At 41.2% G+C, this 17,766-nt stretch overlaps 1 protein-coding gene across 20 annotated transcripts in view; it reads right to left on the bottom strand.

Moving 5' to 3' along the window:
* The window catches only part of adgrl2a (adhesion G protein-coupled receptor L2a), a 154,992-nt gene that overhangs the window by 22,310 nt on the left and 114,916 nt on the right, over positions 1-17,766 (bottom strand). For 19 of the 20 annotated variants that reach the window (XM_054790269.1, XM_054790270.1, XM_054790276.1 and 16 more), the window contains 11 exons: positions 15,926-16,225; positions 15,484-15,587; positions 14,441-14,626; positions 13,470-13,508; positions 9,049-9,232; positions 8,433-8,555; positions 7,181-7,380; positions 6,405-6,578; positions 3,923-4,129; positions 2,522-2,742; positions 1,045-1,111 (listed from right to left, as the gene is read on the bottom strand). In XM_054790269.1, coding sequence (XP_054646244.1) covers positions 1,045-1,111; positions 2,522-2,742; positions 3,923-4,129; positions 6,405-6,578; positions 7,181-7,380; positions 8,433-8,555; positions 9,049-9,232; positions 13,470-13,508; positions 14,441-14,626; positions 15,484-15,587; positions 15,926-16,225 — 1,805 coding nt within the window. The remainder of the gene's footprint in view (positions 1-1,044; positions 1,112-2,521; positions 2,743-3,922; positions 4,130-6,404; positions 6,579-7,180; positions 7,381-8,432; positions 8,556-9,048; positions 9,233-13,469; positions 13,509-14,440; positions 14,627-15,483; positions 15,588-15,925; positions 16,226-17,766) is intronic. The other variant, XM_054790271.1, reaches the window with a different exon arrangement.

Here is a 17,766-nt window from a genome sequence, read left to right as displayed (position 1 = left end):
AGTATGTTGTATGTTTCAGTACATAGTGATGACTTTATTTGGAATGATTTGTGTCCACACACTCGGCACTATCTCCACCAGGTCTTGCTACGTTACCTCTTCCATTTTTAAAAAGTACAATTCCCCTCTTTGTGAGCAAACCGAGCAATGCACTTCAGCTCGGCCTTTTTTTTTCTTTCCCCGCGCTTGTGTTGTTATTCCGTTCACACAAAAGGCAAAACGCTGTGCCGTTTCTCTGCTTTAAAAGCACTTTGTGGCGTGCCGGAGACTTGCTGAGATCCCCCCTCCCCCCTCCCTCTATTCTGTGTAGCACTTTTTCAGCGTGAGTGTGATGTTCAACAGGAGGTGGCTATCGGTGTAGATCCAGCACGATGCTGGATAATGAAGACAGCGCTTTGTAAATGTAACCCATTTGCCCGGCAAAGCCGCCAGAAGTTTGCAGAGCTTCCTCATTTCCCGGTGTGCATGAGGGCAAGCTATAACATGCTCTGGTAAGCAGGGATGATATATTTTTCTCTTTTGTACACAGAGGTGGGAACGCGCACTCTGGTCTGGGGCGGGAGATAATAATGTCACGACCAGTAAATAATTGCGTGGCTGAATGGGACGTATGCTATACGTCCTTCACCTCTAACAGCCCTTGACCAAACAGAGCTGTCTGCCTCTCGCTGATGCTGTCATCTGCTGTTTACCATCGACACACAACACAAAAGGGGGCTGGTGCAAAGCAGGAAGATAGCAGCTATAAAAACCCGGCTGCCATTCTACCTGTATGCACGCGACAGTGAACGCATCGTCGCTCTCCAGCTCGCATCTGCGGCACACTCGCGCCCTGATCTGTGTCAGCTGCTGAGAGATTATTGTTGGATGACTCCGAATGTCTTTGGCGCAAGGAGGTTGGGAGCACAGAAAATCCTGCTGACACCCCCCCGACGCCCCCACCACCACCTCAGTTCCTTAATCTCTTCCCTGCATCTCCTTCATCTCGCACACCGAGCGCCTCGCTCACTCTTCAGAGAAAATAAAAAAACCCTTCAAGCTTACCATGATGATAAAGGTGACAGGTCCTATAAAACTCCAGATGAAATGATTATCCACACTTAGCCAGCACCTGAGAGAAGGAGAAGACACAAAATACACTCTTCACTTTGGGAAATGAGGAACAATATCAGCGTCACTGTGGCACAAACACAACATTGAGTCAAACGTACTTTGGTGCGGCTCGCTTAACGTTGACGCTGGTATTTTTGTCCTGGTTTCGCAGTAAACAACATTCGCAGCAAGTAAGGACGTGATTGGTGCCTCCGGGGTAGAGCTGTCCTATTTAGTCTTCATGCCTGGTCTCTCTTCCGAACAAGCCTTATGAGTTCATGCTCAAAGACTAGATAGGACAGCTGTAGACTGAGGGGAATGTGTGGGATCCTAGTTGTTATTCTCTAAGGTAAAGCCCCCCCTCCAACCAAAAAATTGTGCTTGGGGGATTGCCTCTACCTAAGAGCTGTCAGACTAGAGCTGTCCTTTCTGGTTTGAGCATGAACTGGTGAAGCCTTCTCGAATGACGACTGAAACGTCACATTCATTCACGTCATTGTACTCTCAGGGCATTCGATTAATCCAACTTGACTTTTCAGGTTGCCTTGGAAGACATGTCTCCTAAAATGGAGCTGTCCTAGCTAGTCTTTAAGCATTGCCTGATGTAGCCTGCTCAGATGAGAGGCAAAACGCCGCATTCATGCATGCCACTGCACTCTTCAGGCATCGAATCAATCGCAACGGGACTGTTGAGGTTGTCTTAGAAGAAGTCCTATCTAGTCCTTGAGTGAAGTGATGACGTCTGCTCGAATGAGAGGCGAAACATCTTCTAAGTCGGTGTTCAATGACCTGGATGAATGACAGTGAATATTTTTAACTGAGCGCTCTGAATGTTCTCAACTCCTGTTTCCATGCCAGGCTTGTATTGATAAGAACGATCTTGTCCCACTGCACGGCTTGCTGACGTCTTCAGAGGAAAATGCCCACGGATCCATCAGTGGATTATTATGTCCAGCGTTAGGCGTTGCTGTTTCCTGTTTCTTACCCTTCCAATGATTGATTGGATGCTTTCTAGTCAATATTTAACCCGGCAAGCTGCTCTCACAAGTTGAGCATTAATGCAGAACAAAGGGGAGACCCTAAGTAGCCTCACTTGGTCGTCCCAGCTATGGTGTGGTCATTAATCTACGTAAAAAGCTTTTTCTTTCCTGCACAGGGTTCCTCTCTTTAAGAGGGCCTTTACAAACAAAAGGTCACAGGAGGGTCTTTGAGCAAAAAGGCATTAATGTAGCCGCACACCCCCGCCCTCCCCTCCTCAAACCACAGTGTTGAGTCCGTCAAGACACTTTCAAATGACATGAAAAATTGAACAGCTGCCGAGAGCAGCTCGAAATGGTCCGGTGTTGCCATCGGGGATTCACATACGGAGCAAGGTAGGAACAAAGAGTCACTGCAGTCAGAAAGCAGGAGGCCCCGGCGAGTCGCTTACGCTTTGTCGGTCCCGTAGCTCCCGTAGTCGATCGCCGCGGAGACGCCGACCACGATGGCGGGGAAGAGGTACCCGGACACGTAGTAGTACTTCTTGCGCGAGTACTCGCTTTCAAAGACCTCCACGAGCATGAGGTACAGCTGGACGCCCTCCAGACACATCCAGGAAAAGGAAGCCAGGAAGAAGAAATGAAGGATCCCCGCGATGATGGCGCAGCCGATCTGAGCGGGAACAAACAATCATGTATGAGCGCAGGATTGTAAAAACTCCTAATGAGGCTCAACTTGATGATTTGATGGGCAAAAAACGAAGGATGATCTTATTGCTAGGGATGTGCGATTCTGGCATTGGTTTTTTCTGCCAATAATGATATCAGCTCAGGATGTCCGCGCCGACTATCACGGCTTCACTCTACTACAAAATATATTCATTCCAAAAAATCATGGCTGTTTCATGGTTGACTATAGCCTCTTATTAGTCCAAAATATGCACATTTAAGCACATTTGACATTTTCTTGCCTCGTCTATAACCTGCAAGGCACGCTGGGAAGCACACCCAGCATACCTTGCGGGTTGTAAATTTAGGCAGTACTTTGTGATTCAAATTCCGCGGCTTCACTCAATCACAGGTTTTTACAAATATATTAATGGAAAAAATAATCACTCAATCACTCTCTCGTGGTTGAATATGGCTGAATATGCACACATGCATGTCTAAATGAAGCATTTTCAAGCATAAAAATGGCTAAATGAAGTCAAATACAAATATAAGGCATTCAGAAGATGCATTCAAAGACATTTTGTAAAAGTAGCTCTCACAAGAAAAAACACCGGTGACCCCTAACGTAGCCAATACTACCGTTAGCAATGTGCACTTAATCTATGCGACCGCCATCCGTATCGGCCGATGTCACTCATGGATGATCAGTTTCGCTGTGGGCAGCGTAAACCCCTGAAGGGAGCATCCCTAAATATGCCACTTTTTCTGTAGCGTTCATTGCACATTGCGCTATTTGTCTTGCGTTGCACAAACAGTGCTTATGTGCGAAACGCATCCAGCGGCATCGCAGCGAAAGAAGCATCGTTTAGTTTGAGGGATGAGCCACTGCCTGCATCAGTGCGGGTTGATAGCCGTATCAGAAATGAAGTGTTTAAAAACGGCATGGCCGCTGTGGCTTTAAGAGGACCAACAGAAGCAGCTGTCAAGTGGACGACACGGCCCCTTAGTAATCGACATTAATGGTGCTGTCCTACTCATGTCATGTCAGGGACGCAGCAAGCAACACTTAAAGTCCCATCCGTTTAACTCTGAAGGCTCTTTTGCCTCGTATCGGGGCGGCGATAAAGTGAGAGCGGATGAATGCAAAGTAAATCATTAAGGTGCACGCCCTCGCCGCTTACCCTGGGCTCCGTCATATCGATACCAATTAGGAATATTAACTCGGCCAGGAAGAGATTGATGCACAGGTTCTTGTGGATGGTGTTGCGATCGCTCTGCAGGCCTCGGAAGAAGCAGAAGGTGAAGATGCTGATGCTGAGGCAGACCAGCGACACGGCGATGCCCACGCGGGTGATGACTGTCAGCAGCAGCTCGTGTGGCCTGGTCACCTAAAACAATCATCAACAGCGATGCTCGTCATTGCAAAACAACACCGGAAGCAAGAGTTTCATCCTTTATTGCAATAACATGAAGCATGGAGAGCAAGGTAGGGAAATATTTTCCTCCAAAATAAAAGCGTACACGGTCCACATTCAATGTCGAGTGTTATTCACCATGAAATATTTCTACCAAAGCATCTTGTTCAAATATTCGGTGAGTTTGAATTCACAAAAATGCAATAACAACAGGCCACTTTCACATTAAAAAGAGCTAATGGTTGTTTTTTAAAATATTACTGCCACTGAAAATGACTCTTATAATATGAATGAATGTTGTAATAAAGTTGAATATTTCTCAGCTCAGCAAAGAATCGCGGCTCCAGTTCAGTGGTTTCACTTTCTATTTCACCACTTTGATGTTTTTATACTGTATATATATATTTTTTTATTTTGTAAAATATGTATAAAATTGCTATGACACAATTGTAATGTATATAACATTATTCCATATTATATCAGATATAATTTTATATATTAAATTCATGTAACATGTTAAGTAAATTATGTAAATGTGCTTTTTTAATTGTAATTTTTATGTAAGTGTTTTTCATTTTGCTAACATAGCTCCTTTTATCTTTATTTTTTTGTATTTGTTTATAAATGTGCACTGCCGCCTGTGAGCAGGACCCGCTGCTCGTTGAGAAGAGCGATGCCTGCGTACATGTTCGAGCAAACTTTTTCCACTGTGGGCCACAGAGTGAAAAATGAAAGGATGTAACTCTGCCGCTTTGGTGTTTTGGAAAGCCACGCATGTTCTGTACATATGCTAAGAAATTACTCAGAAAAAAACTGTCATATGGTGCAGGTGAAAATGCCTATTGTTAACATCAATTTCACTCTTTGCTCTTTTTTTTTCATTTTTGCTGTTTTTTTTTTTAATGTCCCAAATATTGCAACTTTCTACTTCCGATTAGTAAATTTCCTTCTCCTGAAATTATGATTTTATTCCCATATCACTTTATTCTCACAGTATTATGACTTTATTCCCATATGCTGGTTGTTGCCAGACCTAATTTTATATATTTTGTTTTGGTTTGTTTCTCATAACATTGCAATAAAAAAAACATATAATTTTGACTTTTTTCTCTTAATTATTTGACTTTATTCTCACGGTTGTTTTCCATTTCTGATGGTTTTTGTTTGAAATTTTCCAGCTATTTCAACTTTGCTCTTGTAAATGTTCTTCTCGTAATATCAGGGCTTTATTCCCATAATATTTTCACCTTATTATTTGCGTAATATTCAATCTAATTTTCCAAAAATTACAACTTAATTTTGTTTGCTTTGTTTCTCACAATATTATCACAATATATATATATACATATATATATATACAAAAAAGACATTTTTTCTTTAATATTTCAACTTTATGCTTCAAAAATGAAGTTATTTTCCCTCATATTAGAAATGTATAACTCTTTTCTCGTAAGAATATTAATTTTTTATCTTTATATTTTCACTTTATTCTCGTAAAATCACAGCTTTGTTTTTTTTCCTCCCATTTCTGCTGATTTGTTTGAATTTTACAACTATTTTTAACTTTCTTCTTCTAAATTTTCTTCTCGTACTAGTCGGTCTTTGTTCTCCTAATATTTTGACTTTATTCAAGTACTATTATAAGTTTTTACCTAACTTAATTTTTCAACAACTTTCTTTTCTTTTCTTTATTTCTTATGATATTGCAACTTAAAAAAAAATAAAAGCTACTAAAATGATGTTATTTTTCCTCATGATATCACAACCCTTGTCTCGTGAAATTATTACTTATTCTGGTTACATTACAGTTTTTTTCCTTAATATTTTGACTGTTTACTGCTGATTGTTTAGATTTTTACTGCTGTTTTTTTATTTTTTTTATTAAAAAAAAAATAAAATAAAATAGTGAAATTATATTATCAGAATGTGCCCCCCAAAAGTGTTCAATAAGACCAGAAAAAGTCGCTCGAGTCGTCATTTTTGAAACCTTTTTTTAACAGAATCTAGAGGGGTCTGAATACTGAATGCTAAATATAAGACTGATCCCTCGTGCTACGTCTTCTTACTCTCTGGCGGTATGAGGTGTGTTAAGAAGCAGATGTACTGCCATCTAATGTGTGGAGTTGGAATGACAAGCTACATCCACAGACAGTCCCGTTATAATGTGTTGAAGAACAGTGTTCCCTCTGGGACAAGACAAAGGAGACTGAAGGTCGCCCGTGCCGAAACAACAACTTGCGTGACGTACCGAAATCTTGCGGTGGGCCATGAGGATGGCGAAGTTGGTGAGGTGGCTGCAGGAGCAGGTGGTGTGCGTCTTATTGGACTCCAGGAGCTTGCAGCCTTGGGTGGACCAGTGGCCCATCATGCTCCTCTCCGAATAATTCCAGAAGGAGCAATTGGAGTTGAAGTAGTGCTCCATCTGCGAGATAACAAGAGATATGCTAAAGTGTGCCAATAAGCGACTGACTGGAATTGAAGCCGACGCGCAACACGGAGGCCATTTACCCCCCGCTTGTACAAAGTATTTTTCCGCACCGACACGGACGAGGATTTCTCACGTCGCGGCTCTTATGAAGCAATTCATACGCCGCGTCTCATTTGGCACACGCTCGCCAAAGCAAGCGAGGCACGCTCGGATATATGAGGCTTTAATAACAGCCCGGCGTAATTGTTTGACGCCACGTCTTTGGAATTGCACAATTTCTCTGATAAAGAATGGAGCCCCGCGCAGCCCTCTGGGAACTCCACTGACAACTTTAAAAGAAAGAAAGATAATTGGTGCTCCAGCAATTTCATCCTAGATTGTACAGCTAATCTAGGAGTTAATTTCCCCCCCACAATAAAAGAAAATGGCTATCATTTATATCCCGATGTTGATTAAAGAATTAGTTTTCATTAAGAATTCACTTAGGTTCTAAAGACTGCCTTAATTTGATGTTCAATGACTTAAATAAACTACAAACTGACTGCGGCAGACATTTTTTCCGTCTCTTGTGAATTTAACCCCCCCATTCCACTCACGTCGATGTGCTCCAGGGTGAAAAGCACCGGGTCGTTGATGAACACCCGGCTGGATTCTTTGTTGATGGAGGCGGCGATGATGTCGGAGTTGACCGACAAGTTGCGTCCGTAAGCGTCGCCGTCCATCTGGAAGGTGGCGTTCTCCGTACTGAGGAACCGGCCCAGGTTCTTGTACAGCACGAACACCAACTTGGCCACGCCTGCACGGAACACAAACACAAGCGGTGGAAAAGATTGAGTAACAAAGTGGGGTACAGTCAACTCTTGCCAAAAGAACAAAACAAACTGTAACAACAACCAAATCATCCTTTCACAAGTGAGAAACTACAACAGAGGAATTGCTTGAGGTTTAGGGTGTCATTAAATATTTCAAAACAATAATAACAACAACAACTCATTATGATGCATTGTAATTATTATGTTTATATTCACGATCATTATTATTATTGATACCTTTATCGTAACAAAAGTAATTATTATGATTACTATTATTCCATGTTATTATCTCTCTATTATTCTATTGTTTCTATGTTATTATCTGCTATTAGATGCTGTTTTCAAGTATGGGTATTATTATTTTTAGTAGTACTTCTATTTTGTTAATAATAATAATAATAATAATAATCATATTCATTATATCATTATTATCACCACACTATTATTATTATTATTATTGTAACTTTTTATAAAAGTAGAACTTTTACGACAACATGTATACTATATATATACTGTATATATATAAAGTTCATATAAAATAAATACATACAAATAAAAAATAAAATTATTGTATTCATAAAAATAGTTTATAATTACTTAAAAATCTTTAAAAAGTTGCAATAATACAATTTGTATTTTATACCATTTGTATGTTGTATTTATTTATTTGGATCCAATTTATACAAATTTGTATTGCACACATTTTTTGCCAGTATTGGCTGAAAGCTGGATAACCTTTATAATAACATCAAAAAACATCATACTAATACAATTCTTCTTATTATTATTTATACAAATAAAATATTTAAAAAATTGCATATACACTTAGAAGAAATATTGTTAATAATAAGTAATTAATCATAATAGTTATTGTTAGTGTTGTTCTTATTTTGAAACAACATACAACAACAACAACAACAAACAACAACATCCTAATATGATATTGAAATAATCAGGCCAGAAAGAGTACATGCAAACACGTGAATACGTATCGGAAGCCATTGGTGTGCGTCCGGTATCCGCCAGTGCAGCTCACCATTGCGGCTGTTGAGTTTGACCGTATTGGCTGAAAGCTGGATGGAAATGCCGCCCCTGTTGGATTGTGGGAATTTAAAATCCTGCACCTGACCGTCGGTGCTGAGCACGTAGACGTCCAAGACTGCCGGTGGAGGGAGGAGAAGAAGGAGATCAGGTTAGGAGAGACTCAATAGAGACACAACAGGAGCGTCAATCAAAAGGGATGGAATTTTGCTCGCGAAGCCTTGCTTAACGAGGCCACGTGAAAGAAAAGTATCGCCGTATCGCTAACGAGGACGAGAGGATGCGGATAAACAACGTAGCCCGCAGCAGCGGGCTAATGCTCACATTAATGTATAGAGTTACAAGGTCTAGCCGCATGCATTTAGAAAGTAAGCATCCGCAATCAGAGAATCCGGCCTCTTTAATTGTCCCATATTCATCATTTTGTCAGTAAGTCGCTTGTTAAACCTAATATGCGACTCCTTTTCTATTCCCTCAAGGTCGAAACGCGCTTATTATGAAAACAAAGTCCCTTTTTCATGCCGCACTCCTGTTTTCTTATCACCGGTCACTCCCTCGCTGAAATCAAACGAGCCCAGCTCGCGTGATCCAGAGTCCGCTTCCCTACTCACTGATGTTGTCTGCGGGAACTTTGACGATGGCGGGTTCCATCAGGTTGTCCGCCAGGACGAAGGCGCCTTCCTCCAAGGTGTCCAGTAGCATGGTGGCGGCGTGCGTCTGCTCCGTACTGTTCATGTCCTGCCAGGACTTTAAAGCCTCCGGCCTGAGCAGGTTATCTACCGTGTCCACAATCGCCTGCGTCAAAGCGGAGAAGAAAGTCAAACACAAAGCAAAGCCCCCTTGCATATTGTGGGGAAGCAAAAGGAAACATTGACGCACGAGAAGGTGCATGCATGAGCGCAAGCGACACATTCAAGATAAATAAAGATTGCAAGCACGGATGAAAAAGAAGGAACAAACTAAAACGACATGGATTATCACTGCAGCAGATTGACTTTCTTTTTCAAGGACACACAATTAGCAGCGGGATTTCCTGTCATCGAAATGAGAAAGTCATCCCTCGTTTATGGCGGTTACTTGGTTCCAGACCCACCGTGATGAAAGACTTTACAAAGCAGGATTCAATATTTAGAATTGGAATATTTTTGTAGTCAGAACACAGAAAACCTGTTTACGACCTTCAACATGTGCCTTTTAACATGATTAGAGCCCTCCAGACATGACATAACACCCCTATAGTCACCTTCCCACTCCTATCACCCAATCTCGCAGACATAATAAGACAAACTCCAACATAATTAAGACATAATATTAATTGGGAGGGTTTCTGGTTGTTCCTTTTGTGCTTCACGTTCTGTACCGTACTTCCTGCGGTGGCATCAGTGTAACATCACCGACACCTAGTGACCAGTGTAGAGTACAACACATCATCCCGACGTCTTGAGTGAGACGTGATAATAAGTGAATTTCTAGGATTCTAGAATCTATGTATGGCTTTCTAGTCACTAGTAGAGCCCTCTAGACATGACATAGCACCCCTACAGTCACCTTGACACTCCTGTTACCCAACATGGTAGACATCATAAGAGAAAATAAGATGCAATATAAACTAACACATTAGCATAGAGAGAGTTCCTTGCTGTACTTCAATGAAACGTGACTGACACCTAGTGACCAGCGTAGAATACTACATATCACCTCGTCTTTGAATGCGTCTTCTGAATGCCTTATATTTCTATTTGCCTTCATTTTGCCATTTTTTGGTTTGAAAATGCTTGATTTAGGCCACTAATAGGGAAAATGTGCCAATATATACATTTATTGACTAATCAGATCTGGGGTTAAAGGTGAGAGTTAAGGGACGATTGTACAACAGTACACGTTTCCAACATGGCTGCTTTTGGTGGCCTCAACCTCAGCGTGCATTCACTTTATCGGGCGTCAGATTGAAGCGACGCTGGTCTTTCCTCGGGAAATAACCGGATCAATATGTCTAATCGGGTAATCGATGCCAGGGACGGGCAGTGCGAGGGACGCGGTGCGTGGAGGGGGCGGATAGATGTGATGTGTGTGCATCAAGCGTGGCAGGTATCAGATAACGCCGTGTCATCCATCTCTGTCTCCCATCTTCGAGAGCGCGGCCCACCATGTAGACTAAAGTATTGGTACAGCCCTCTTAATCAATTATTTCATCAATCAGGGGTTGGGCAATACCCTCTGAGTCTTAATTGTTCACTTTAACGAGACCCGTGGGGCACTTATACGCTTCCAACTTTGCATCGGTTTGGGGAAACCCTTTTGTGTTCCAGCAAAAAGCAAAGCATGAATGTGAGCCAACAAAACCTCCCAAAAGATGTACACCAATCCTTTCCTTATTGCTGGTAATTGGTTCCAGACCCGGATGTCATAGGAAATCTGTATCTGACCCTCTAAATATGTTTTTTAACATTATTAGAGCTCTCTAGACATGAAATAACACCCCTATAGTCACCTTTACACTTGTATCAGTAGACATCTTAAGATAAAATAAGACAGAATACAACCTGTGCTCGTGTGTGCTGCTGTAAATGTGTCCCAATGCGAGGGGAGCTGAGTGTGGGGGCGGACAGGGAGTGACGTCGGGGGTTCAGAGATGAGTTTCAGCATACGGCTGCAACAGTAGCCTGTGTTTTTATTAGGGATTTTTATTGTGCCTGTTGTGAGATGAATCAAGCCTGCAATAAACGCATGTTGTTCCGGGGATCAAGTCTGGTGCTTGTGTGTCTCAGCGGACATTGCAGTTACATTACTGACACCTAGCGACCAGTGTAGAGTGCTACACGTCACCACAACGTCTTTGAATGCGTCATCTGAATGCCTTTTATTTGGACTTTACTTCATTCAGCCATTTTTGTGCTTGAAAATGCTTCAAAAAATATGCACTTGCTTCAATATGCATTTGCTTCAATATGCACTTGCTTCAATATGCATATTTTGGACGAATAATAGCCTGCATTTCACCACCAAATAGCACAATTTATTCATTCATATTTTTATATACATATTTCTTCAATCATAATGTGTCCTAATATCCTGGAGAACACAAAAATGTGGGACATATTTGGAGTAATTTGCCCCCCACCGCCACCGCCCACCCCCCCATCATGCATTTTTAGTCCTCAAAGTCCTAAAAGCATGACTTAGCTCAATCTGCTTTAATACCGTCCCAAAAGACAGATCTGCACTGCGAGGGGGCTGGGGTGGGGGGCGGTGGGGGGGTCGACTTTGGTGACAGACGGAGGACACTGACGTCCCCGGTGGCGGAGGAGGAGGTCTATATTTGGACAAAATACCGTGATGCATGAACGCAACCTGACAGCATTCGGGGGTTAAAATGAATAAATAAAGAAATAAAGTAACCCTATCATCCAGGTGGAACAAATTGCACCCATTTACAGAAAACAATTACTCCTCTGACCTCAAAGCTGTTATTGTGAAACAAAAGCTACAGCTTTGACTTTGTGGACACTAAAAAAAAGTCAGGCGACGTTGGTCCTTGAAAAAGAAAAGGCACGAATAACCGTCAAGCGGGATTTTGGATTAGATCAGGGGTGTCCAAACCTTGTCCTGCCAGGCCCACGTCGTGATAAATGCTACTTTGATATTTTGCAAAGCAACACATGTCCATATATATATATATATATATATATATATATATATATATATATATATATACCACTTAATTAATTACCACTTAAAAAAAAAACAAACAAAAAAAGCATAAATATTTTTTTATATTTCCACTCTGTGCTACTGGAATGACAGTACTTTCCTCATAAAATAAGTTTTCCCCAGAATATTACTGTATAACATTTTTATTTTATTATTATTATTTTATTGATGTTATTCCTACAATGTTTTTGACTTTATTCCCATAATATTCCAACTTATTCCCCAACCTAATTTTCCCAAAATGACTTTATTGTATTAAATGAATGTATTTTTTCTTTAAAATGTTAACTCTTTGCTCCAAAAAGACATTATTTGTCTTCATACTAGTTCATTCGAGTAAAATTACAATATTTGACTTTATTACTTCCCCAAGCTAATTTCCCCAAAAATGTGTTGTTTTTCCAAATTACAACTTTAAAAACTTTTAACTAAAAATATTAATTCCATATTAATATTTAATATTTTTCCTCATAATATTAAGAATTTATTCTTGTAAAATTGCAAAAAAAGATTCTCATTAGAACACCACTTTTTTGTCTTAATATTTAGATTTTATTCTCATAAAACTACAGCTGTTTTTTTCCATAAATCCTCCAACTATTTCAACTTTCTTCTTGTAAATTTCCTTCTTGTAATTTATTCTCGCAACATTATAATTTTCCTTCAACTTCATTTTCCTGAAATTCCAACCTTGATTTTGTTGTGTTTTTTATAACATTGCGACTTAAAAAAACAATGTCTTTTTTCTGTAATACTTCAAAGAAACGCTACTAAAATGATGTTATTTTTCCTCATAATATTACCAGTATATTCTCTTAAAATGACAACAAGATCATAACTTTTTTCTCTTAATATTTTGACATTATTCTTGTAAAATCACTGTTGATTGTTTTCTTGTTAGATTATATTTTTAGAATGTGCCGCGAGCCAATTCAAAAATGACCCCTGATTCGCATTTTGGACACCCCTGCATTAGCATAAACTCCCTTGTCCACACAGACATTAAGCCAGCAAAAAAAAACAAAAACAAATGTGAGCGCGGCGTTTTATGACTCCAGATGTGCAACCTTGGGTTATAATGGAAATGAAGACATCAAAAAGATGCGTTTATGATCCACTCTCCGGGCTTACAGCTGACTTTAACGCGTCTGCAAGGAATGGACTTAAAAAGAGCACATGGGGGAATGAGTACATGACAGTAAAAACAACAACAAAAAGAAGGTTCATGCTGCTGAATGTGAGCTGGGCACACAGCATGGTGGGGGTGTGGGGGCAGCAAGCAGGGTAGGGGGAGCATGGGGCAATAGCATCGCTCCAGTACCTTTGTGTACGCCCTGCATGTCCTTTCTCGCTTTTGAAGCTTTTTTTTTTGTTGTTACAATTCAACCAGAAAAAGAACACATGAGAAAAAGAGAGATGATTTGATGCCGAAGCCTGACGAGAATCACGGATGCACAAATTTCATGTTCTTACCTGGAGATGAGTGAATGTGCATCATGTGCATGATGACAGTGTAACAGCAATAACAGTCATAGTAATAGTGTGGCTCTGTTACGCTAGCAATGTTGTTATTTGTTGATTTCGGCAATGCGGGCAGGTAGACTCCATTAAAAACATTGAAAAGAAAGTGGAACCTCCATAGTCAAGTGTTGCAAAAATCTTATAAAATATGCTTCAAAAGTCACAGAAAACCCAGGAGGTCCAACTGTCATCGCTGTCAACACTTGCATTTTCAAAAAAAAATAACAGAAAATGTGGCAAAAATTCTATTCAGTAATCCCTCGTTTATGGCGGTTATTTGGTTCCGTGATAGGTGAATTTCCACAAAGATTTCTTATTTATTAATTGAATATTTTTGTAGTTAAGAGCACACAAAACCTTTTTACGACCTTCTAAATATGATTTTTAACATTATTAGAGCCCTAGACATGAAATAACATAATCCTGCGGTGGCCATCAATGCAACATTACTGACACCTAGTGACCGCATATCATCACAATGTCTTTAAATGTGTCTTCTGAATGCCTCATATTTGTATTTTACTTCATTTAGCCATTTTTATGCGTGAACATGCTTCACTTAGGCCAAACATACCAAAAATATACTTAAATATGCATTTTTTTTTTACTGATAATCGGCCATATTAAACATGATTTATCAATGAATATGTTTTGTAAAAAGCATGATAGAGGGATGTGGTGGTGAGGGAAATAAATAACCAACCAGTGGCTTGAGTTCAACTTTGGAGGTTCCACTTCCGAGCCAGTTTGCCATTTTGAGGGCGGGCTTACCTTGTTGAAGCTCCGCCCTGCAGAGTCCTTCTCGCTGGGCCGGAGCTCCTGCAGCTGAGCGTCCAGGATGTCCACCAGCTGCTCCATGAGGCGCACCGAGGAGCTGACGTCCCCGGCGTAGATGGGGCCTTTGGTGTGCTTGGCTAACTCGTTAGCCAGGTTTGCTGCATTCTCACCACTGCGGATCTGCAGCAGATCAATAGATTGATACTATACTCTACTATACTATACTGCAGCAGTCCCTCATTTATTGTGCTTAATTGGTTCCGTGGATTTCCACAAAGCAGGATACCTATTTTTTTATAGTATGGCATAGAAAAGCTGTTTATGACCTTCTAAATATGTTTTTAACATTATTAGAGCCGTCTAGACATGAAATAACACTCCTATAGTCACCTTTACACTCCTTTTACAAAATATAGTAGACATAATAAGAAAAAATAATACATAAATAGGACTCTGAGTGGGGGCGGACAGGAAGTGATGTCGGGGATTTAAAGTTGACCTTTAGCCTACGGCCCCAAAAGTAGCCCGTGTTAGGGATTATTGTGCCTGTTGTGAGATCATTCAAACCTGCAATAAAAGCCTGTTGCTCCAAGTCTGGTGCTTGTGTGTCTCACCCAACATTTCAGTGGCATCACTGACACCTTGTGACCAGTGTGGAATACTACAACATGTCTTCTGAACGCCTTGTTTGTATTTTAGTTCATTCAGCCATTTTTATGCTTCATTTAGGGAAAACGTATTTGTTTTTACTAACAATAGGCCGTATTCAACCAGGAAACAGCATGATTTATTCATTAATATCATTTTTAAAAGCCATGATAGAGTAAAGCCGCCAAATTTAAAGGGCGAAGTGGCGAAGCATTACTGTATATTATACTCCACTAGATTATATGTATATTATACTCCACTATATTTAAATGGATTACTGCGAGGCTCCACAGTGTTTACTGTGACAAAAAATATCATTCCAGTCCTTATTTGGCATGTGCGAAACGGTCCACTATGAAGAAAAACATACATAAGGAGCTCAGACTCACCTTCTGGGCTACCTGGTTGACCCAGTGGGAGGTACAGTTGCTGAGATCGGGGCCCTTAGGGTGCCAGGCCCCGGTGGAAAGGACACATAAATAAGACGCTGTGCCTGTCAGGGGAAAACAAGAACAGAAAGTCTCATCAAGTAAAAGCAAAACGGTGCTGCTGTGGGTTCACATGTTTCAATCCTAATTAGCCACGTGTCAAATGAGCCCAATTTCACACACAGTCCAACGGGGGTGCATGTTGCCACGCCGAGTTCCGAGCACAAACAGCTGAGCCTGCAACGGAGCTGCTACAGATTGCTTAATTACGTTTGGACGCGGTGACATGCGATTAGAAAATGTCTTCACCGACTCCCCGCTCTCCCATTAGGCAAAGAGATCACGCTGGAATATCAAGACGCAGTGGCGCCCCCCCCCTCGAGGCGAGACAAGCCCTGTTTACCTCGCGTTCCCTTGGGGCACGGTCGCTCCACCAGCATGCCCCGCTGGGTCTGAGGCCACATGATGTCCCGTCTCTCGGTGGCCTCGCAGAAGCGCTCGGGCAAAGGGAACGACTCCAGGGGCGGCGGGGACGTGGTCTGCACCATCACAGGAGGGGGCCTGGCCACTCCCTTGCCGCCCTCCTTGGGCCCTGTTGTGGTGGTAGCGTTGGCCACGCCTCGGTGCGCCGTCGTTGTTGTGGTGGTGGTGGTTGTCGTTCTCGGGGGCTGGGGGGACACGGTGGCCTGAGACAGAGGCGGAGCTGCGAAGACAGACGGGATGAAATTGGCGTTTTATTTACGGGTACACGCACACAACAAGGACCTCGTACAGCGGGAGCGTGTGAGGTGTGACAGAGAAAGGAAAACACTCGGACAAACAGGAAACATTGATCATTTTCTGTGTTGCCTGTGGAGAGAAAGACATTGAAACCCTAATCTACCTAAATATCTATCTATGTAAATATCTACCTACATATCTACGTAAATATCTACCCAAATATCTATCTACGTAAATATCTACCAAAATATCTATCTACGTAAATATCTACCTACATATCTACGTAAATATCTACCTACATATCTACGTAAATATCTACCCAAATATCTATCTATGTAAATATCTACCTACATATCTACGTAAACATCTACCCAAATATCTATCTATGTAAATATCTACCTACATATCTACGTAAATATCTACCCAAATATCTATCTACGTAAATATCTATCTACACGCTGATGAAACGCACTTTCAATGACAGAATGTTCAGGTGCCCACTAGGCCGGACCGATTTCAATCAAATCCTTAAAATCATTTGTCCAACTCCACTGACACTGTTGTGGGGTGGACCTTCTAAAAAATATTAAGAAAATAAAAAAAATAAGAAATGGACCGAATTAATAAAAACGCATGGCAGACCAGCAGTCAGTGAGGTCAAAAAAATCGTAAATCCTGAAACAATTTGTCCAACAAAAATTAAAATAAAAACATAAACAAATACAAATAAATACTACCACTACTACTATTAATAAATCCAAAATACAACGAATGAAAAGTAAATAAACTGCACACCAGACCGGTAGTTGGTGATGTCACTTTGAAAAGGAAAAACCCTGAAATAATTAGAACTTGTCCAACTCAACGGACACTGTTGTGGGGCGGGCCTTCATAAAATAAACATCTGAAAAAGCAGCGATATGCATGCTGGGCCAGCAGTTGGTGGTATCGCTTTGTGAAGAAAAGCCCTCCATATTTGCACTTTAAGATGTAAGGATTTGTGTTAAAGTGGTGTTTTAAAAAAACACCAACAACCATGTGGTCCGGTCCGCCCTTCTTCATTTGCTGGTGGTGTGCTTGTGCACACCTGCAGACACTTAGCATGCATTTGTTTTTGCAGGCGACGTATCTACAGGGAAACAGCGAGCAGGTCATTGCATTCCGAGACCTGTTTTCAAGTGTTCAGGCTTCAAAACAGCCTTGTCATGTTTGTACACGAACTGCCAAACACTTTATTCTTGTTCAGTGGGTTTTTTTACCTGAACCCACTTCGGGCTAAAAAAATAAATGAATACAATTTTAAAAAGTCTGTGTGATTCTCATGAATTAGTCAAAACAGCAGAAACATGATGTGCTGTGCGGGTGCACCTTAAGGTCAGCTCGTTAGTGTGCTCCCCCCCCATGGTCCTTAATGTGGAGTACATCAACTATATACATAAAACTTTTTCAGCCACTCATCAGCCAACCTTCTGGTGGGCAGATGCCCTCGTGCACCGCTAAGCTTCAATGGCGCTCCCCCATAAG

Source organism: Dunckerocampus dactyliophorus, chromosome 10 (genome assembly GCF_027744805.1).
Source record: "Dunckerocampus dactyliophorus isolate RoL2022-P2 chromosome 10, RoL_Ddac_1.1, whole genome shotgun sequence".
NCBI classification, from domain to species: domain Eukaryota; kingdom Metazoa; phylum Chordata; class Actinopteri; order Syngnathiformes; family Syngnathidae; genus Dunckerocampus; species Dunckerocampus dactyliophorus.
This window is presented reverse-complemented; position numbering and strand designations above follow the sequence as displayed.